This window comes from Gopherus flavomarginatus, chromosome 1 (assembly GCF_025201925.1).
Source record: "Gopherus flavomarginatus isolate rGopFla2 chromosome 1, rGopFla2.mat.asm, whole genome shotgun sequence".
In the NCBI taxonomy this organism is placed as follows: domain Eukaryota; kingdom Metazoa; phylum Chordata; order Testudines; family Testudinidae; genus Gopherus; species Gopherus flavomarginatus.
The window spans coordinates 227,850,486-227,874,118 of NC_066617.1; the positions used below are offsets into that span (position 1 = coordinate 227,850,486).

The 23,633-nt window shown below is 41.8% G+C and overlaps 1 protein-coding gene across 6 annotated transcripts in view; it reads left to right on the top strand.

Moving 5' to 3' along the window:
* Window positions 1–23,633, top strand: part of MAP7D2 (MAP7 domain containing 2) — a 154,823-nt gene that overhangs the window by 66,017 nt on the left and 65,173 nt on the right. For all 6 annotated transcript variants that reach the window (XM_050936526.1, XM_050936528.1, XM_050936529.1 and 3 more), the window contains exons 2-3: window positions 20,550–20,627; window positions 23,031–23,194. In XM_050936526.1, coding sequence (XP_050792483.1) covers window positions 20,550–20,627; window positions 23,031–23,194 — 242 coding nt within the window. The remainder of the gene's footprint in view (window positions 1–20,549; window positions 20,628–23,030; window positions 23,195–23,633) is intronic.

Here is a 23,633-nt window from a genome sequence, read left to right on the forward strand (position 1 = left end):
CACCTTAATACAGAGAGACCATTTGTATGTATTTTTCCTTTCTTTTTTTATATAAAGCTTTCTTTTAAGATCTGTTGGAGTTTTTCTTTACTTCAGGGAAATTGGGTCTGTACTCACCAGGGAATTGGTGGGAGGAAGAAATCAGGGGAGATCTGTGTGTTGGATTTGCTAGCCTGATTTTGCATTCCCTCTGGGGGAATAGGAAAGTGCTTTTGGTTTCCAGGACTGGGAACGGAGAGGGGGAGTCACTCTGTTTGGATTCACAGAGCTTGTGTCTGTGTATCTCTCCAGGAGCACCTGGAGGGGGGAAGGGAAAAAGGATTATTTCCCTTTGTTGTGAGACTCAAGGGATTTGGGTCTTGGGGTCCCCAGGGAAGGTTTTTCTGGGGGACCAGAGTGCCCCAAAACACTCTAATTTTTTGGGTGGTGGCAGCAAGTGCCAGGTCCAAGCTGGTAACTAAGCTTGGAGGTTTTCATGCTAACCCCCATATTTTGGACGCTAAGGTCCAAATCTGGGACTAAGGTTATGACATGGTGGCAGCGGTGGGATATAGACAGAATCCAGAAGCCAGTAGGAATATTATATTTTTCTTTTCTCTGCTAAGGGCTTTTTAGCAGAGAGAAACAGTTGCTTTTAAAAAGAAACCAGAGAGAATTTTTTTTTTCTGCTCTCTCTGGCAGTTTGTGGCTTGCATGTTAAGCAAGAAGCCATTAAGGAGCTGTTACAGGTCTTTTGTCATGCAATAGCACTCCCATTAGGAGTCATTACCAGCACTATATACATGTAAATAAAGTGGTTTTTCAGGTTTACTTAACATTGAAGATTAGCTAAAGGCACTGTTGCTAGGCAGACTTCAGGAGGCAACAGAGAACCTGCAGTTCTGAAGATAAACACCGGAGGGCACCCCAACACAAGAAAACCGGAACCATGACTTCTAAGGCAAAAATTGAGGCCGAAGAACAAGTCAGAGAAGCTGAACACAGGCGACAACTGGAAATAAAACAAACAGAGATGGAAATAAGAGAGAGAGAAAGAGAGGCAGCCTACCAAAGAGAACAGGCAGCCAAAGAGGCGGACCACCGCCGAGACATGGAAAAACAACAAAAAGAAATGGAAAAACAACAAAAAGAAAATGAAGAGAAGGAAAAACAGAGAAAACATGAACTGGACTTGGCAAAAGCTGGGCTGCATGTGCCAGCCAACCCTAACAATTCGGCGCCAATTATTGCTCCACAGCACAGGAAATTTCCCACCTACAAGGCAGGGGATGACACCGAGGCCTTCTTGGAAAATTTTGAAAGAGCCTGTCTTGGGTACAGCATCCCCGAAGACCAGTACATGGTAGAATTAAGGTCACAGCTCAGTGGACCTTTAGCAGAGGTGGCAGCTGAAATGCCTAAGCAGCAAATGAATGACTATAAACTTTTTCAAACCAAGGCCAGATACAGAATGGGGATAACCCCAGATCATGCCCGTCGGCGCTTCAGAACCCAAAAGTGGAAACCAGAGGTGTCATTTCCCAAACACGCCTACTACATTGCAAAAAACTATGAGGCCTGGATAACAGGAAATAACGTTCAAACCTTGGAAGAACTGCACCTGCTCATACAAATGGAGCAGTTCTTGGATGGTGTTCCTGAAGACATCACACGGTACATACAAGATGGAAAACCCAAAGATCTCGCTGAGGCGGGGGAGATTGGAGCCAAATGGATGGAACTGGCAGAAAGCAAGAAAGCTACTGTCAAGGGGAACGATTACCCCAGGGGGCACACAAACCATAAACCCTACAACCGAGGACAGCCAAAGACCCCACATACCACCCAAGTAAAGCCACAGACACCCTACCCTTCCACCTCACCAGTCTCCAGTAACTCACCTCGGCCCAGTGACCCATCAGATGGAAGATGCTTTAAGTGTAATGAACTGGGACATATCAAGGCCAACTGTCCCAAGAACACCATGCGAGTGCAATTCATTACACCACCATCACACCAAAGATCCCCAGGCCCGGATGCCTCTCAAATACCCTTGGAGCGAAGGGAAAATTTGAGAGTGGGCGGAAAGAAGGTTACTGCGTGGAGAGACACGGGGGCACAAGTGTCAGCTATCCACCAATCCTTCGTCGACCCCAAATTCATCAACCCAAAGGCCAAAGTTACAATTTACCCCTTCATGTCACAAGCTGTAGACTTACCTACAGCTCAACTGCCTGTCCAGTACAAAGGCTGGTCAGGAATGTGGACTTTTGCAGTCTATGACAATTATCCTATCCCCATGCTACTGGGGGAAGACTTGGCCAACCAGGTGAGGCGGGCCAAGAGAGTGGGGAATGGTTACACGTAGCCAAACCAGGCAAGCTTCCAGACCCATTCCTGTTCCTGAGCCGTCCACAGAGGCCCCGTCTGTGTTACCAGAGACCCAGACAGAGGTAGTGGACCCGGATTCCATGCCTACCACTGAAACAGCCACAGCACCTCCAGTCCCAGGCCCAGAACTGGAATAGCAACCAGCACCAGCAATTGCAACCCCATCTTCAAACTCAACGCCAGAGGGCGCCAGCGAGCCAGAACTGGCAGAAGCAACAGACAGCCATACCCAAAAGGCTCAGCCAGAGCCTGAAATAACCTCAGGTGCACTAGCGGAGAGCGGTACACCAGCAACGGAAACAACCGCATCATCTACATCGCTTCCAGAGGGACCAAGCCCAAGTCCACAGTCTGAGGAAGAACTGGTGACCCCAGCCTCAAGGGAACAGTTCCAGACTGAGCAGGAAGCAGATGACAGCCTTCAGAAAGCTTGGGCGGCGGCACGGAGCACCCCATCGCCTCTCAGCTCTTCTAATCGATCCCGGTTTGTTATAGACCAAGGACTTTTATACAAGGAAATTCTTTCTGGTGGACACCGGGAAGAATGGCAGCCGCAAAAACAGTTGGTGGTTCCAACTAAGTACCGGGGGAAGCTCTTAAGCTTAGCCCATGATCATCCCAGTGGCCATGCTGGGGTGAACAGAACCAAGGACCGGTTGGGGAAGTCCTTCCACTGGGAGGGGATGGGCAAGGACGTTGCCAAGTATGTCCGGTCTTGTGAGGTATGCCAAAGAGTGGGAAAGCCTCAAGACCAGGTCAAGGCCCCTCTCCAGCCACTCCCCATAATTGAGGTCCCATTTTAGCGAGTAGCTGTGGATATTCTGGGCCCTTTCCCAAAAAAGACACCCAGAGGAAAGCAGTACGTACTGACTTTAGTGGACTTTGCTACCCGATGGCCAGAAGCAGTCGCTCTAGGCAACACCAGGGCTAACACTGTGTGCCTGGCCCTAACAGACATCTTTGCCAGGGTAGGTTGGCCCTCCGACATCCTTACAGATTCAGGGTCTAATTTCCTGGCAGGGACCATGGAAAAACTGTGGGAAACTCATGGGGTGAATCACTTGGTTGCCACCCCGTACCACCATCAAACCAATGGCCTGGTGGAAAGGTTCAATGGAACTTTGGGAGCCATGATACGAAAATTCATCAACGAATTCTCCAATAATTGGGACCTAGTGTTGCAGCAGTTGCTGTTTGCCTACAGGGCTGTACCACATCCCAGTTTAGGGTTTTCACCCTTTGAACTTGTGTATGGTCACGAGGTTAAGGGGCCATTACAGTTGGTGAAGCAGCAATGGGAGGGGTTTACGCCTTCTCCAGGAACTAACATTCTGGACTTTGTAAGCAACCTACAAAGCACCCTCCAACACTCTTTAGCCCTTGCTAGAGAGAACCTAAAGGATGCTCAGGAAGAGCAAAAGGCCTGGTATGACAGACATGCCAGAGAACGTTCTTTCAAGGTAGGAGACCAGGTTATGGTCTTGAAGGCGCAACAAGCCCATAAGATGGAAGCATCATGGGAAGGGCCATTCACGGTCCAAGAGCACCTGGGAACTGTAAACTACCTCATAGCATTTCCCAATTCCTCACTAAAGCCTAAAGTGTACCATGTTAATTCTCTCAACCCTTTCTATTCCAGAGACTTACAGGTTTGTCAGTTTACAGTCCAGGGAGATGATGCTGAGTGGCCTGACGGTGTCTACTACGACGGGAAAAAAGACGGTGGCGTGGAAGAGGTGAACCTCTCAACCACCCTGGAACGTCTGCAGTGGCGACTGTTGATTCAGATTGCTCTCGCCCCTTGCTCCACCGATATGGCCACCAGGTGCCCGTTATCTACCGGGTAATGAGCGTTGGGGTAGGGCGGAGGTTCGATCACTGGATGCCCTCGGGGGGGGGGGGGGGGTGACAAGTGCCCAAGGGTAGGAACGGGGATAATGCAAGCAATCAGTCGTAGTGTTAAAGATTGAGGGTTTATTAAATGAGCCACGGATAAGGATAAGGGATAACACAATTAGTTACAGCTTGGGCTTACAATATAATACTAAAACAAATAACACAAATACTGCAATTACAAATAGAAGCTGGCCCTGGTATTTTTCTAAGTCCCAATAATTATGCAGGTCGTCCCAGGGGTTAGTGAAAGTGATATTGGTACTATTAGTAATCATAAATGCAGCAACTAATCTTACTAAGCACAAATTGCGAGGCTTAACTGGTCCCCCTTGCTTTCAAGGTTTCCTGGTCAACGGGTTTCCCCTAGCAGGAGCCTTGGGGCGGCTGGAACCAGTCTTTGCCTCTTATCTAGCAGCACAGATATACAGATATTATTAACAGCTAATTCTACTTACACATACAAACCACAAAAGTTTCATTACGGCCGGCAAGCAGTCAGGCTCCAGGGAACACGTGAGCCAGGAGAGAGAGCTTCAGGTTGATCAGGCCTGGATACGGTTCGACGGGAATTCGATTTCTCTCCCTCCGTTCCCGGGAGGGGGTCAGGAATATATAGCGAATTTTTCGTCATAATTTGTGATAAGCCAATTGCGGGGTCGCGAGTGGCACATGCCCATACAAGGGAGGCAGTCGGGCCCCAACATCCTTACCCAGGAAGCAACCGTCGTGAGGGGAACTTCGTCCCTTCAGGCCGGCTGACCACAAGGCTGCTTTTCCTGTTACAAGTTCTGCTTTCCGAGCAGCTACGTGATCAGTGGCAGTTCTGGGGGCTGGGGGAAAATTCCGTTGGGGGGTGGAGGCCGGAGCACCTGTTGTCTGGCCCTGGGGCCCAATTTGGGGGTCAAACAGCGACAAATCAAGGAGCTGTGCACTAGCTTTGCCCCATTGTTCTCAGCCACCCCAGGACGGACTGAACGGGCATACCACTCCATTGATACAGGTAATGCTCACCCAATCAGAACCCCACCCTACCAGGTGTCTCCTCATGCCCAAGCTGCTATAGAACGGGAGATCCAGAACATGCTACAGATGGGTATAATCCGCTCATCTACCAGTGCATGGGCATCTCCAGTGGTTCTGGTACCCAAACCAGATGGGGAAATACGCTTTTGCGTGGACTACCGTAAGCTAAATGCGGTAACTCGTCCGGACAACTATCCAATGCCACGCACCGATGAGCTATTGGAGAAGTTGGGACGTGCCCAGTTCATATCTACAATAGACTTAACCAAAGGGTACTGGCAAGTACCACTAGATGAACCTGCCAAGGAGAGGTCAGCATTCGTCACCCATGCGGGGGTGTATGAATTCAATGTCCTTCCTTTCGGCCTTCGAAATGCACCCGCCACCTTCCAGAGGCTGGTAGATGGTCTACTAGCTGGACTGGGAGAATTTGCAGTTGCCTACGTCGATGATGTGGCCATTTTTTCAGACTCCTGGCCCGAACACCTACTACACCTGGAAAAGGTCTTTGAGCGCATCAGGCAGGCCGGACTAACTGTTAAGGCCAAAAAGTGTCAAATAGGCCAAAACAGAGTGACTTACCTGGGGCACCAGGTGGGTCGAGGAACCATAACCCCCCTACAGGCCAAGGTGGATGCTATCCAAAAGTGGCCTGTCCCAAGGTCAAAGAAACAGGTCCAATCCTTCTTAGGCTTTGCCGGATACTACAGGCGATTTGTACCACACTACAGCCAAATCGCTGCCCCACTGACCGACCTGACCAAAAAGACCCAGCCAAATGCAGTTAAGTGGACTGATGAGTGTCAAAAGGCCTTTACCCAACTTAAGGCAACGCTCATGTCTGACCCTGTACTCAGGGCCCCGGACTTTGACAAACCATTCCTAGTAACCACAGATGCATCTGAGCGTGGTATAGGAGCAGTGCTCATGCAGGAAGCAACAGATCACAACTTCCATCCTGTCGTGTTTCTCAGCAAGAAACTGTCTGAGAGGGAAAGTCACTGGTCAGTCAGTGAAAAGGAATGCTATGCCATTGTGTACGCCCTGGAAAAGCTACGCCCATATGTTTGGGTACGGCGGTTCCAACTACAAACTGACTATGCTGCACTAAAGTGGCTTCATACTGCCAAGGGGAACAACAAGAAACTTCTTCGTTGGAGTTTAGCTCTCCAAGATTTTGATTTTGAAATTCAGCACATCACAGGAGCTTCTAGCAAAGCAGCTGATGCACTCTCCCGTGAGAGTTTCCCAGAATTCAGTAGTTAAAAAGTGTTCTTAAAATGTAGAAGTCTGTTAGTTATATACTTAGGGGTATATGTAAAGGTGCATGTGTTGTATTAATCTGTTTATTTTCAAGTTCTAGAAGGAAATCGCCGCCAGTGAGCTTCCCCACTGTCAGCAATTTGGGGGGCATGTCATAAACAGATAGCTAAGGGTTAATGTCTCTTTCACCTGAAGCACCTGACCAGAGGACCAATCAGAAAACCGGATTTTTTCAACTCTGGGTGGAGGGAAGTTTGTGTCTGAGTCTTTTGTCTGTCTGCCTGTTTTCTCTGAGCTTTGGAGAAGTAGTTCTGCTTTCTAGTCTTCTGTTTCTAAGTGTAAGGACAAAGAGATCAGATAGTAAGTTATATGGTTTCTTTTCTTTGGTATTTGCATGAATATAAGTGCTGGAGTGCTTTGATTTGTATTCTTTTTGAATAAGGCTGTTTATTCAATATTCTTTTAAGCAATCGACCCTGTATTTTGTCACCTTAATACAGAGAGACCATTTGTATGTATTTTTCCTTTCTTTTTTTATATAAAGCTTTCTTTTAAGATCTGTTGGAGTTTTTCTTTACTTCAGGGAAATTGGGTCTGTACTCACCAGGGAATTGGTGGGAGGAAGAAATCAGGGGAGATCTGTGTGTTGGATTTGCTAGCCTGATTTTGCATTCCCTCTGGGGGAATAGGAAAGTGCTTTTGGTTTCCAGGACTGGGAACGGAGAGGGGGAGTCACTCTGTTTGGATTCACAGAGCTTGTGTCTGTGTATCTCTCCAGGAGCACCTGGAGGGGGGAAGGGAAAAAGGATTATTTCCCTTTGTTGTGAGACTCAAGGGATTTGGGTCTTGGGGTCCCCAGGGAAGGTTTTTCTGGGGGACCAGAGTGCCCCAAAACACTCTAATTTTTTGGGTGGTGGCAGCAAGTACCAGGTCCAAGCTGGTAACTAAGCTTGGAGGTTTTCATGCTAACCCCCATATTTTGGACGCTAAGGTCCAAATCTGGGACTAAGGTTATGACAGGCCCTCTTAGGGGCGGGGCCCGATTTAGGGGAATTGGTTGAATTGGCCTAAAGCCTGCCCTGATGGGGGACTACACAAAAATGAGAAAGTTAGTTAAACAGAAATAAAAGGTACAGCGTCAAAGGTGAAATGGCTCCAAGCTGCATGGAAACCTTTTAAAGACACCATAATAGAGGCTCAATTTAAATTTATACCCCAAATTAAAAAACATAGTAAGAGGACCAAAAAAGAGCCCCTGGGGCTAAACAACAAAGTAAAAGAAGCAGTGTGAGGCAAAACGGCATCCTTTAAAAAGTGGAAGTTAAATCCTATTGAGGAAAATAGAAAGGAGCATAAACTCTGGCAAGTGAAGTGTAAAAATATAATTAAGAAAGCCAAAAAAGAATATGAAGAGCAGCTAGTTAAAGACTCAAAAAGTAACAGCAATTTTTTTTAAAGTACATCAGAAACATTTTTAAAATACCACTCATGGTTCCAATTTAGACGATCCATAGAGCTTGTTTACACATTAACTAGAACAGTATGAACTAAACTGGTTTTAATTCTCACCTTTAAGTATTTAAAGGTAAATCGGTGTGTGAACACTTTTATTTTGGATTGCATCCCTCTTAATCTGAAATAAGTGTCCACATACAGACTAACCCAGAAATAACTAAAACTGTGAATTACAACTGAATTAGTTCATTCTATTCCCGTTTGTGTGTAGACAAACACTTAGACTTAAAGAAATCTGGGTATATTTTCCCCAGGATTTTTTTTAACAAGTGGGTGTGTGTGTGTGTACACGTACAGAAATTATCACCTTGTGGTGTCTCCAGAAAATTAAGAATGAAATCATTTTATAAGCTTTCTCTGTAAAGGATGATTCAGTAATATCTAGAGTGAGTGTAGACTGCTTTTGCCACCAGCAGAATATCATCCTAACTTTTCCTTTAATGTGATGGCAAAATTTAAAAAAGGGCTCCAGCGTACTGAAATCTTAGACCATAGCTTGTCAATCTAGTGGTGGCAGGAAAACTCTCTAGGTGGAGGAGAAACGTTCAGATTAAGAGGCTGCCAGTACTTTAGAGGCATCATGCTAAGCCCTTGATTACAAAGAAACCTGGTTCTTTAGCCGAAAGAAGACAGAACATTTGACTTTCTGAGTAGCCCTCTGAATAAGTATCGGCCCTGGTCAGTTTGTTAAATTACAATATCAAAAGCAATTATGTAAGGAAAATAGACAAGTATGTTGTTGGTTTTTTTTGTAAAGTAGTATAAATAAAATGAAGTATTCTGCACATCCAGTTGCAGATCAATACTATGTCCACATGGGGGCTGCAGAAGACTGCAGAATTCACTGGCTTTAGAGATTCTACTAAGGCTGTTGTTAGTTGGACCATAAGAGCAGCTGTGTGAGTTCCTTGACCTTCCCTGCCTCCCACATATTTTAGCTACATCCCTAGGAGTATGTTGTAGTAAAGAATATGGTAGAACAAGTGAAGAGGACTCTTATTCTCCTTTCTCCTTCTTCCCTCCTCAGAATGTGGATGCAAGGTGCTTGCACTGTGTTCAGCACTACATGCTGGCAGAGCCAATTAATCCTGATAGCAATCAGTTTTTGACACTTAACTGTGGAATTACAGTTTCTAGCATAAAGGTCAAAACTCAGAAGTCTCAGTAAATGGGGCACGAATGCTTGGGACCTCTACATGCTACTGTAATCCTAATAAACAACAGTAAAATGTAATAAATGGTTTGATATTTATAAAACCTGACTATTTTAAATCCAAATATATTTAGAGTACGTTTAATATAAAGAAATTAACTCTAAGTTATATAGTAAAACTATGCTGCTGCTGCTTGTTTCAAATAATAATGAACGTAAGTCCAGATATAAAAATCAATTGATCTTCACTGCAGATATCAAATCCCTACTATATTGAAGTGCATGTTCTAAGAGGGCTTTTATTGAGACCCAGGCTGAAATCAAGAGGTGGAGAAGCAAATCAGTGTGACTATAGGTACTCCACCGGGTTGCCTGGACAAAGTATATTTACAGATTTTTTTTTAATGAAGTTGACCTTCTGTGAGACTTTTTCTTCATAGGCCATGGCACAAGGCAAACTGGAGCAGACTAAACAGAAGGTCTGCTGCATGCCTTCCTTCACATCCTTCAAATGTGTTGTTCTGTTTGTATTGTGGTAGGGACCAAAGGCTATTCAGAGCTAGGGTTCCTCTGTGCTAAGTACTGCTTGACCACATAAGAGCTTCCAGTCTAAGGCCCCAGTTCTGCAGAGATTTACATACTTGATTAACTTATGTGGGGCGAGTAGCCCAACTGAAGTAAATGGAATTACACACAGTCCATAAAATTAAGAAGGTGCATATATCTTTGCAGGATCAGTGTCTAATTCAAGACAAGTGCAACGAGTGAGTGTAACAGACAATAAGAGGGAGTTTTAAGTGGAGGAGGGACAAGGATAGCAATAACACGTGGTTCCATAGACTGTGTGCTCTGCTTGATGGTTCTGAGTAATTTTTAAAGTTTTTTTATTTTAAAATACATATAACATATGGAGATATACCTATCTCATAGAACTGGAAGGGACCTTGAAGGTCATCCAGTCTGGTCCCCTGCCTTCACTAGCAGGACCAAGTACTGTTTTTGCCTCAGATCCCTAAATGGCCCCCTCAAGGATTGAACTCTCAACCCTGGGTTTAGCAGGCCAATGCTCAAACTACTGAGCGGGACCAGATGTCCTGATTTTATAGGGATAGTCCCAATTTTTGGGTCTTTTTCTTATATAGGCTCCTATTATCCCCCATCTCCGTCCCGATTTTTCACACTTGCTGTCTGGTCACCTTAGCTATCCCCTCCCAATATAAAAATAAATAAATAAATATAAAAAAAGATTAATAAATATAAATCAGCAATCCTGTATCCTAGCAATCCCAGCTGGCCTTTAGCTAAATTGGCTGCTTATTTTAGAAAACTAAAGCATTACTTAGGAGCGGTGATTATTCTAGTCCTCTAAAGCAATTGATTTTTTTTCCCCTTCCTGGAAGATGTTGACTTGGGCTGATCTCCATTCATCTTGTTTTAAAAGATGGATGTGCCCCAAGAGACTGTGTGAGCAAGTAGAAATCATGCACTTAACTTTTTTGGTATTTCATTTGCTTAGGGAGAATATGAAGGTGCAACTTTCATGAGTTGAGGGAGCAATACTCTGTTCTCAAAATATTGTCTGTGCACAACTTTATCCCACTGGCCCGGAGCAGCGATCTGCGGCCAGTGGGAGCCGCGATCGGCCGGACCTGCGGACGGGGCAGGTAAACTCACCGGCCCGGCCTGCCAGGGGCTTTCCCTACACAAGTGGCGACCCCTGTTGGAGAAACCCTGATCTAATTTCAAGACTAAACTGGCTGGTGGCCAATTTGTATCCATTTGTTCCTGTGCCAGTGTTGATCCTTAACTTAAATAACCCTCTCTCTCCCTGGTCTTTATCCCTCTGATGTATTTATTGAGAGCAATCATATCTCCCTCAGCCTTCATTTTGTTAGACTAAACAAGTGAAGCTTTTGTAAGTCTCCTCTTATCATCCTAGAAGCCTTTCTCTGCACTTATTCCAGTTTGAATTCATCTTTCTTAAACAATGGAGACCAGAATTGCATACAGTATTCCAAATGAGGTCTCACCGTGTCTCGTATAATGGTAATAACACTTCCCTATCTCTATTGGAAATATCTTGCCTGATGCATCCTGGGATTGCATTAGCCTTTTTCATAGTCACATCATATTCGTGGATCATAGTCATCCTGCAATAGACCAGTACATGTAGGCTTTTCTCTTCTATCTCCTCCAATTGATAAGTCCCAGCTTACAGCAAAAATTCTTGTCATTAGTACCTACGTGTATGATCATTCAATTTGCACTGTTAAATTTCATCCCGTTTCTATTAGTCCAGTTTTCCAGGTCATCCATTTTGTATGATATTTTGGTCCTCCTTCATATTAGCAATACCTCCCAACTTGTGACATCTGCAGTTTTATTAGCACATGCCCACACTTTGTGTCAAGGTTATTAATGAAAATGTTAAATAAAATTGATCACAAAATCTTGAGAAATTCCACTAGTCATCTCCCTCCAGCCTGACAGTTCACCTTTCAGTATGACCTGTTGTGGTTTCCCCTTTCCTTCTGTTGTCTGTAGAGTTCTTCTTAGTATTTTTATCTTCAGGAAAGCTCTTTCTTTCCTAAGGCTTCATGTCACAGCACCCTGAGAAACAAGGAACTATTGAAACCAAAGGAATTTATGGTCTTTTCTGTTAATTTTTTAATGACAATTCTGAATTCCTTTCTTATAAGAAAACCTAATATTTGTCTTATTATATAGCTAAGTTTTGTTATCTTTTATGTTTGCAAGTAAATATTTTGACCAGTTTGGCAATAGTACTGAGGTATTCGTATAAGATTTAATGTTGAAAGTATATGTTCACATATTACTGATTGTAGGAATATTGTATAAAATTGCTAACTTTAAATTGTTAGTTTGATATTTGATAGTACAAGCTTTTTGATTTCTTGCTCATTTTATTAATGTTTTGAAGTTATTTAGGACAGGTTAGAATAGCCAGAATATTTTAATTATTGTGAATTAGGATTATGCTTTTATAATGAACCTGGAAGTTATTTAAAAGTAGAATAAAATTGGGGGAAGCGTTCATCTCTTCTCATTGTAAGAAGAAGGAAGACGAAAGCTTTAACTTCAAAATTAAGTAGAATTCTGGAAGATAATCACCAGTTATCTCATCCTGTTGTTAAATGGTTCAAGAAGAAGTAGTGGCAGAAAATTGAGCCAAAAGACTTTTCAAACAATTGTTAGAATATATTTTAATAGTGCTAAAAAAAATTAAAGAAGTCCAAAATAAAAGGGTTTGCAACTGTTGAAGAGGTGAACTTATCTAAAGCTTGGTTGCCACCTGTTGGATGAATAGAAAACATGAAATGACATTTTGACCTGTTCAGTTGATGAATTTATTACCTGCAGACAAATCTGAGTATGTCCCAAAATTTTTAACTGCCCAATGGGATGATGTTAGATTGAGCGATTGATCCCTTTTCAGAGTTGGGCCAACCCTTCCATATAGCTGAATGGAAGGATGTTGCATAAAAAGTTTTGCAAAACATAAGAGGGTCCACTGATTCTCTTAATTGAGAGATCTAGTCCAAAAGTCCAGAAGTCCTGAATACAGAAGCATCCTGATCTCAACTCAGATGAACGTATCCTATTTATGCAAGAAGTATGTAGTGATTCTGCTCTTCCAAGAGAGAGTTTCTTTTAATTGAAAGTTCTTCTTGGACAAGAACCTGAGTTTTGCAACTTCAAAAGTCCAAAGTCCTAAATATAATTAGGACATACAATTTTAGTCTCAAAATCTGGGAACGTTGGTAAATATTTTTAAGTTAACTTACTTCCTTGCATATGTCTAAGATGTGTTTAATTCAGAGATGGCACCCTAAATTCTGGTTTAAATTAGAGGTAAGGGCTCTTCCCAAAATAAATGTGGGAGGGTTGTTTACCTTCAAATGCTCCTAACATTTAGGACCTCATCTCTCCTGGATAAGCATCCCTTTTATGGCCTATTCATAGCTAATAGGGTTCTGTTTAACACAGCATAGGAGCCTTCTTTTGTGAATTTCTGTTCAGCTTGTTAAGAGATGGATTCACATTTCTTCTAGGATTAAACATAATTGGAGACCTTTGTGGGGTTACATTTTATTTCCAGTTAAGTTCATGTATTGGCTAAGTATCAGAGCTTCATTGTGGGAATTAAGCAGAGAGAGAGAGGGACGGCGTGGACTGCCCTCTTACATATTGGAATATGGTGAGGTGTCAAAAGGGAACCATTTTATACTTATTAAGTTTGCTGATCACCAAACTCCTAGTGCATTGCAAATGCCCTGAAAATCTTTTTGGTAAAGGACATTTGGCCAGTGGTTCAGGATGTCTCATGTAAAGCTTAAGTAAATATAACTTGAATTTTTAAAAAAAATCAGTACTATAACCTTATGTAAATATAGCATGCTATCAAAATGGATGCTGAAATATAGTCACCACTTCTTGACTATCCACATTAACATAATCCTCTTTATGACAAATAAAATACTGTGATTCTTATGTGTTTGGAACTACAGCTGTCTGAAACTTATTCAAACTATTTTTTACACAAATTTTTTTTGGTCAAAATAGTATTTTCTGTGGAAAATATTGATGAAATTTTTTAAGTATTTATTATGGAAAAAAAATTTCAGCCATTCAAGTAAAAACTGGACTGGACAAAAATTTTAATTGTTTGAAAGCCCAAAATGTTTCTGATCTTGGATTTTCAGTTTAATGAAAAACCTGAAAAAAAAGTATAGGAAAAAGTTTAACAGTTATTTTGTCAATATTTTTCATGGAAAATTTAGGGGGGAAAAATCATGACCATCTCTACTTGACACATTGTTACTTAACTTTTGCAAGATTTTTGGCAATATACCAGAGTTTGAAAAACTATTTTCTTTTAGCTGACCTGGGACTTTGGTCAGTGTTGTACTAAAATACAAAATTCACAGATACTTTCCTTATGACAGTCTATAGTATGTCTTTTATTCCTTACCCGTCTGTTTCTGAAGTGTTGAATCTTGTGAATATAAATTTGTACGTCATGGTTTCTTGGCACATCTTGTAAGATGCTGAGTATTGTTATGGTGGGAGTCACTGCTTGGCAAAGTTATGCATAATCCTACAAGTTCTTTTTCTTAGATTGCAATACAGTTTTTTGTCTTTGAAGAAATGGTGTATTATTATTTTACTGTGCAGTACTACTTGGACAGAAGCTATGGAAGAGAGCAGAGAGTTTGCTTTCTGCTTTATTCTCTATATTTGGAGACAATTCTTGGGACAGAGTAACTTCCTGGAACTGGACTTTGATGTGTGGGCTGAGATTTCTGGAAGAGTGGATTGCTTGTGTGTTGTGGGTAACTACCTGTCTACCATGACTTGTGTATGTGCGTGAAAATAAAGCAAGTTATGTTTAGGATATGCACTGAGTCCACATCCCAGATTTTCTCTTACATTGGGAAGCCAATCTACAAGGGCCAAGACATCTACTGTCTCCTGACAGAGGGACAGTACTTGTGTCAGAAACAAAAGGCTAGTGTCAGAAGAAGTGGCAACATTATGTTAAGTTTAGAAACTTACTCTACATATCAGTTGATGTGGTTTAATTTCTACTTATTGAACAGCATTGCCCAAGAAATGGTAGTTTATCCTCCCGAAAACTACAAAAAGTAGGCAGAAAATGTGTTCTGACATTCAGTTTTATCGTACAATAATTTATGTTGAAAGGACCTCCAGAGCCATCTAGTCCATCAAACTGAATTGTAGCTGTGATTAAGATAAGTGTGCATGTGCTCCTGTGAATATTTATCTCGAATGAATGTAAAAGTATTGAAAAAAGTATTCAATATTTGTTGATGTATTACTGCTGCAGGAGTACTGACATTTCAATTGATTTCTAGAGTCCTAGTATGACCCTTTTCTGCAGAGGTGGTTGTGTCCTGGAATTTTATACAAGGCCTTCTCCACTTCAGATCTCTTGTTGAGGGACCAGTGATTTGGCAGTAAAACTCCTTTTGAACTGAAGCTTAGTATACAAGTTTTCGGTCCTGGAGTGCAGTTTTTCATGCTTCAAATTTTGCAAAACTATTGCTCTGCCATCTGCTGGTATTTCATTATGTGAAATAAATAGATGACATTTTTTAAAATGAGAGATTAATGATGATGTGATTCATAAACATGTACTTCGTATATCTGATGCACATCATTTGCAATCTGCTTTTTAGAATATTTAAACTTGTACTATTGATCATATTCTTAGTAAATTAACTGTAAACCTCCATGGCTACTACTACCTTTACACTGTATTCTATATTCTATGTCCTTGTTCTGTATGCTTATTTTGACCTGCAATAAAAAATCATTACCAAATAATCTGTTATTACACAAGAGAAATAGCTAGATCAGCTTTGGGGAAAAAAATTTGCCTACTCAATTAGGGCAAGAAACTTTTGACAGACAAGTTAAATATTAATTACACACAAAAAAACCCATGTTAAAATACTGTTGTTAGGGGTGCAAAGTCAGACACTCAAACATTAGGATGTGCCAGAATTAAGGTTGACTGTGCAACCTTAATTTGCCCTCCTTGTGTGTATGCATTATGATAGTCTTTACATGATCACATATTATTTTTTCCATAGAACCTCTGGCTTATTGAGTGCACAGGAAAGATCTGCTCTAGGGATGAATCTGGGTTGTGTAATGCAGGAGGCTCTTGTCCATAGGATTCCTGCCTCATTTGTTGCAGAGGTTGAAACTGTGTAGTGAATGAGGCAGGGGATTGCAGGAAGAGAAAGGAGGAGCTAATAGTTCAAGCAGTGGAGTGCCACCATGGAGAACTGGATTCTATCCCTGCCTCTCCCACCGAGTTCCTATGTAATGCATCATGCTGGGCAAGTCACTGAAACCAGCATTTTCACAGGTGGCCATTGTGTGTTCCTCATTTTCTGATTGTCCTTCTTGAGATACTTAGCACTTCTGCAGTTCAGAGCCCAAGGACTCTCAGTTGCAACAGAGGTCAACAAGAACTCTACTCTGACTATATAAACTGCTGTAAAATGCTAAGTACTCTGAACAATGAGGCCGTATATAGAACACTCAAAATCAATAGACAGTTTTTGACCTTAATCTTTGTGTTTTAATTCCCCATTTGTAAAATACCACCTCCTCACTTCACAAGTATTCACAAGAGCATGTTTGTGCATCACTTAGAAACTATTGTGATGAGTGCCCTGTAATTTTTGATTTTATGTTCCCAATTAGTATCTTAAAAATAAGGAATAAAACCAATTTGAATTCTTTTAAGGTTTGAGCCTCCAGGGCGGTTGCAGATAATTTAATTTAGTGGAGGACTGTGACTGGCACAAGGAATGTTAAAATTAAACACTTTATTTAATGTAAAATAGTGACGCAAACAGGCATTACAATATAACCATACACTGCATTCATACTCACTTCCTAATGTGAAATGGTGCAGTTAGAGGTGATCCTTAATGAGTATAATTCTTCCTCTACCTTGATGGTTTATAGCCATACCTAATCTTAAATTGGTGTGCTACCGTTTTATAATCAACTATAATAATGCCCCTTAATTAACATTAAATCCACCTTTTACCATAAATACATATCCACTGCCATAATTGAATATTTTCTACTTTCTCATTGGCTATTTAACATTAAACATCATCTTAGTTAACATCGACATAAATGCCATACCAATAACGTATCAATATAGGTAAGATTTTCCAAAACATTAATATTTTATGTGGAATACTTGTGAAAACCAGTTAGGACCAAAACATGTTTACAGCATATCCTGGGGTTATGCCCTAACTAATCTCCAACTTGCTTCTGAATTATCTTACTTCACGTTACTCATATTTTACGAGGCCTCACTTGGGCATTGTCCAGCCTATTTTCAGAAAACAGATTTTTGGGCCTACTAACATTTAAACACATTTCTATATAAATATGAGCAAGCATCATTTCCATAGGCCCATGAGGAAATTAATAATTTTCTCTTCAGAGCAGGTTTTGAACTATGTGTAGTAGTTAAGGCCTGGGTCCACTCATTGGACAATTAGGGAAAAAGAAAATATCGAACAGCTGCTTAGCAAGTGAGCACCATCTATTCTGTGCATTGAGTAAGGCAGGAGTTCTGTGGAAAAAATAGTATGCTATAATGTGGAAAAAAATAGTCTATTATAACTGTCTCATAATTCATATGCACACAAGTGCCCATTTAAGGTTGAAGAGGCAACCTTAATTTTGACGATTCCTAACTTTTGAGCTCCACAGCCTTCATAATGTTCTTTGAACATAATTTTTTATGGGTAATTTCCTAGTTTTATAAAAATTAAACCGAAAAAACAGAAATTCCATCATGTGATACCATACTGACATCCATATGGGTCATCAGCAGGGCTGGAAACTTTAGATCCATCCCACAGACCTCTGCTGCTTGAGCTAATGGAGTGACTGATAGCAGTTACTTTATGTGGACCAGCACAGCAGGGAGATGAGATACTTTTTGCCAGAAGGTTTCATAGATATTTGCTGATAGCAGAGGATTTGAGAGACTCCAGAATCTTGGGTTCCGTTCCAGCTGTGGAGGGAGACAGTCTATAATGGTCACAGATTCTTGTGCCCCTCCCCCTCCATCTTGTCCCTGTCCCAATCCCAGTCTCCACTCCTTAGGCTTCTTATCCCCATTTCGTTTAGCCAGTTTGAGTCTCCCTTTCCAGTTACCGACTTGCAGCTCCTCATCTGATTTCTCTCCCACCCATTGGCCTCCAGTGCACACACCCCTTCCAGCTCCCCACCCAGGGCCAGCTCCAGGCACCAAACTGGCGCTTGGGGCGGCCCACGGAAGGGGGCAGCAATTCAGCAGCTGGTCTTTCAGTACCTCTCGGTGAGAAGGACCGGCCACCGCCGAATTGCCGCGGAAGAATGAAGCCGTGGGGTAGAGCAGCCGACGAATTGCTGCCGATCACGGCTTTTTTTTTTCTCTTCGCCACTTGGGGTGGCAGAAAAGCTGGAGCCGGCCCTGTCCCCATCCCCATGGGTTCCTCATTCCCGTGGTCCCATCCAGTCTGTTTCATTTCCCCATAACCACCTTCCTGCTCCTTGTCTTAATCTCTTTGCCAGCAACTCCTCATTCTCTCCTTGCACGCTGGAAAGTGGGGAAGAAACATGGGGCAGCAGTAACAACCAGATATTTTAGTGTAGACTAGCTGCACAAATCCTAAATGTCATAAGCCACTCAGTAGCAGTAATTTCAACTTGCTCACTGCATGGCTATTTACAGATTTTCACTTGGAGATTTCCTCATGTGTAAGGTGTGGTGTGGTATGGTATGAGGGAGAGCATAAAGGTGCTTGGGAGAACCAGTGTTGTCCTCAGAAATCATTGTAACGCAGGACAACTGAACTTTGTGTTTTGGTAAATTTTCTTGATGGCCTTGCCAGGCTGATTTTTAAACTTCCATAGTGCATATTATACATTCTTTTATGCCATCATCTAGGCAGGACTCTCACTCCTGGTCACCACCTGCTTTTCTCAGAGGAGCTGAGGCCCAAGAGTGAGACTCCAGCAAGCTACCACTTCCAGAGAAGCAGAATTACAAGCTAATTCTCCCTTTTAAATATGTGAATGAAACTCACATACTTCTGTTCCCTTATATACCTTGCTCTGTTCTGTTGTCCTTTGCTCTTTAGACGACATACGTGATATGAGGAAACCACGCTGGCACAACAGGGGGTCCAAATAAACTAATCACTAACTATAAATACAACATGTAAGATCTAGCTACCTGTATACACTGCTGCTCTGGCAGGGTTGTGGTGGCGTCTGAAAACCTAGAAGAAAGTGAAGGCCATTACCTTGGAATAAGAAGCAAATATGCATTGAGTCAGTGTCTGAAGGCTACCTAAGAACATGAGTCAGAAGGAGCCTTTTAACAGTCTGTTTGATCAAAGGGCCTCTGGTTAATTGTTGGTATATAAATGGAGACAATGTAGTTACACCTCAGATGGACGACTTACATTGTATTTTGTATTGTTTTGTGAAAGGTCTATCTGTTAATTGACACTTTCTAGGGGACTTGGTACTGTAGCAGATTTACTGTGCTGGCTGAGTCTGTGCATGGCATATCCATAGACAGCCTCTAAAGGGTGTCAGAGTAGCAGCCGTGTTAGTCTGTATCTGCAAAAAGAACAGGAGTACTTGTGGCACCTTAGAGACTAACAAATTTATTTAAGCATAAGAAGTGGGCTGTAGCCCACAAAAGCTTATGCTCAAATAAATTTGTTAGTCTCTAAGGTGCCAAACAAGTACTCTTGTTCGTTTTTCTAAAGGATGTGGCTTCTCACAGATGGAAAGTTCAGAAGCCAACTGAGAGGAAGATGAAAAGTGTGTTTCCTGACTGGGGAGTCGGGGGGGGGGACGTGTTTCAGAGGTGGGGAGAGAAATTGTTTGTACCAGCTGCAGGAAGGGAGCTGCCTCTGTAGCCTCCTGCAGTAATAATTGCATATGGTTCTGTTGTGCAAATGTTATTCCAGGGATTTGGTATGGCTGTGCTTAACCTGCTAATAAGGAGACCACAGGATCATGTAACAGCTTTTTTTGCCTTCTAGTATAACTGTGTCTTTTGATGCTGGCTCCCTTTAATGTCCACAACATTACTAAAACATTGAAAGTCTCACACACGATCGTGTGTGTCTTGTGAGGAATGACAACTTGTTGTGCCTTATTGTTATACTGAAATACCCTAGCTCTAGCCAAGGATTTGAGAACAAGCTTGTTAATGATATTGAATATTTAGCAATAAAAACGTTTGGGTGTTTTTAAAGTAAACTAAGAGTACGCACAGAAGAGAAGCACCAAAAAGAGGATAGGGGTTTAGAAATTTGGTGACCCTTCGTAATGTAATCAACAGAGAAAGGATTCCCAACCAGCAAGTCAGAATCTGTAGCCAGATTCTTTGAATATTAGCCTTATCCTGAACAAGTGATGTACAATGGGTAGTGTATTAATGTTTTATTGTAACTTTGCCGTCACAAAGGTTTTAAAAAACCACAGCCTACAAAAGCCTGATCTTTCACTTTTCTGCAGTGTAAAGGATTCAGGCTTGGCTGTTTACAGTGATTAACTTTACATTGAATTCCATTGTACATAGGAAGGAGTTATTTAAAAAAAAAAATCCCTGATACAATGCAATAACCCATGAGAGTATGGTGTAATTTTTAAAAAAAGAAATGCACTAGCTCTTTGGCTCTTTTGGACTCTTCTTGACTTTTATCATTAAAATTCCTTTTTTCCCATCTGGTTTTAGTGGTGGATGGGTTTCTGAAAACTGATGAAAGGCAAAGATTAGCAAAAGAAAGAAGAGAAGAAAGAGAAAAATACCTAGGTAAGTTGATGTCTTCATTTTTTTGAAAGCTATATGTGAGTTTTAGTAGGGCTTAAATTATTGAAAGGAAAATAATCATGTTGTTCCTCTTCTGAATTTTAAATGTTAAATTTCAGTCTACTTTTGTTTTTCTGTCATCTTGAAATGGTTTAAATTGCTGAAGAATTTTAGCAGAATCTAATTTACTTTCAAACAGAGAACCTAATCTTCTAGGACTCTTTCAACTAATTTCAGTGTACAGCACATCACATTCTACAATTAATCATCAGTTATCTTCAATAAATGTGCTGTTGAATATTATGACATGAATATATGTGTGAGATGCTGATTTTTTGGAAGCTGATGTATATATGATTCTGTCAAAAAGTCAAGCCTTGAACAATATTTACAACGAAAGATTGATTGGCTGCGGCATTGTGATTTTAGCCTCTGAGAGTTAACAACTTTAAAATTAAAGTGGAGTTAGTGAGAGTGGCATAAACTAGTTATTTCCTTTGCCATGCTGTCACGTGAATTAAAGTTTACAAATTTATTTTTAAGTCATAGATGGCAAAAATTATTTTCAGATTCATTGGTGGTGTTTCTGATGCTTTAAAGAACAAATTAAACCTCATGGGAAATGCTGATTGTGTGCGCACATGTGTGTAAAATACTTCTGAATAAGTCTTTCTACCTCATTATTATAGGCAGGGCAGGTTGCCCAACACTTCCCATTAAGACATCCTGCTTTCAGTTGCTTATAACTTTCCCAAACTTTAAACATTTGGACTGAAATTTGCCATGACCGGTATTTTTGGAAGATTTCACCAAAATGATTCAGTTGTTTCCAAGAATGAGACTAGAGAAAATGTTGTTTTGCTCATGTCAAAAATCTCTGGCTACCTTTCCTTTGAAAAGCTGCAGTGCCCCCATTTTTTGGAGTAGAGACTTGAAATTTGGCAGGAGTGTGGCCTTTGTGTGACTTTTATACTGCAATTAGACACCCGCAGCTGACCCTTGCCAGCTGACTTGGGCTCACTGGGGGCTCAAGCTAAAAGGACTGTTTAATTACAATGTAGAGGTTCCAGCTCAGGCTGAAGCCTGAACTCTGGGACCCTCCCACCTCGCAGTGTCCAAAAGCCTGCACCCCAGCCTGAGCCAGAACATTTATGCTGCAATTAAAAAGCCCCTTAGCTAGAGCCCCTTAGCCCAAGTCATCTGGCACGGACCAGCCAGGCATGTCTAATTGCAGTGTAGGCATAGCTATTGTCATGGATGTGCCCTTTCCTGTCTTTGTGAAAAGGTGCCAGAATCTGGCCAAGTTATAAGCCTTTGAAGAATCATAGTTTGAACATGCTCAATAGAGACATCTTAGGTTTTTAGTTGGTAAATTCCCCAAAGATTCTGTATGCACTGAGCAAACTGCAGCCTGCGTCTCAACAGGGCGTTCTCTGCAATAGTAGCACTGGGCTGCTAGAGGCCGTGCCACTGCCAGATGTGAGCACCTGAAATAAGAAGAGGGAGACTCTCTCTGCAATGAGCACTTGAAGCCTGGGATCAGTGTGGGAGAGAAAGCAGCCTGATTTGAGTGCAGAGAGAATGAGAACCAGGATTGGGGGGCAGGAAGGGGGAAGTAGATTGGAATAAGGAGTCTGTGAAGGGAGGGGAGACTAGTGGGTGGGAGAGGAGACTGGGAGCAAGAGCCAGATGAGACTGGGAATGGGATTTGTGGAGGTAAATGGGGAAGGGATGGGCAGATTGAGGAGCCAAGTGTGGAGACAGAGACTAGTGGGTAGGGAGATTAGGAATGAGAACCAATGGGGCGGGGAAAGGAGGGGAGACATATCAGATAAAGATGCAGGGGGGGAGCTGAGATTACTGGGGCCAAGAAACTAGAGAAGGAGCTGGAATGGGAGGGTTTTGCAGCTATTTCAATTCTTTCTTTAAAGAAGATCCCGCCAAAGAAAAGAGAATGGAACAATCAGCCTTTGTAGTACTAAAACCCACATTTGGCCCTCCTCATCTACATGCAACTCCCTTTAAAAGCCACAGGAGGCATGTTTGTGCAGGGAAGAATTTAGCCATAAAGTTATGAAGCAACTTGTAATGTACACAGATACAGATCACTTGTTAGTCGGATTATGTTGTTTATGGAAGAAAAGGAGCATCTGCCAGTTTGCAAAAAAGGGGTCTCCTCATTACTTATTATACTAATTAGATTATTGCTTTTTTTTTTTTTTTTTAATTTTACCTGCATAGTGTATTTTTATGCATTGTGCTGTTGATTTTGTTTTACCAATGTGTCCTATATATTTGCATTTGGTATACTTTTGCTCTTTGCTTCCCATTTTGTCATACTGGTAAATGACTTTATAAACAGGGAAATATCAAATCAAGTTAAGTGAGTATTTTTATTTATTTAAGCTGCCAGAGAGCAGCAGATTTTGGAGAAGGAGAGAAGAGCAAAACTTCAGTATGAAAAGCAAATTGAAGAACGATGGAGAAAACTGGAGGAACAGAGACAGAGAGAGGAGCAAAAGAGAGCAGCCGTTGAAGAGAAAAGGAAACAGAAGCTCAGAGAAGAAGAGGTGAGGTATACTGCTATGGCATATGTAGTACAGCCACCACAGGTAGTGTGACTGTTGTGTAGGGATGGTTATGCTTTGCCGTGAGCTATCCAATGATTATGGCACTGGGGCTCAACCTTTGTGGCAGTAAGGACATGTGCCTAAACGTACATAGGATTTCAGAGAGCTGCACAAAGTTTGTTTTTATATGTATCTGTGTGTGTTGTATATGTTTTATTGAGCACTTCGAATAGTATACAGGACTTCGCAAACTGCACAGAGACAAAATGCTCTGTGGGCTGCAGGGGAGGGAATACCTGTGGGGAAATTGGTACTGCATCTCTGAAAGTTGATCATTTATGACACCATTAATATCTCCTGGTTTTTGTTGTTGTTATTTTTTTGGGGGGGATTAGTAAACAACTCATCTGCAAATTGTGCATATATTACTCCTGGGGGA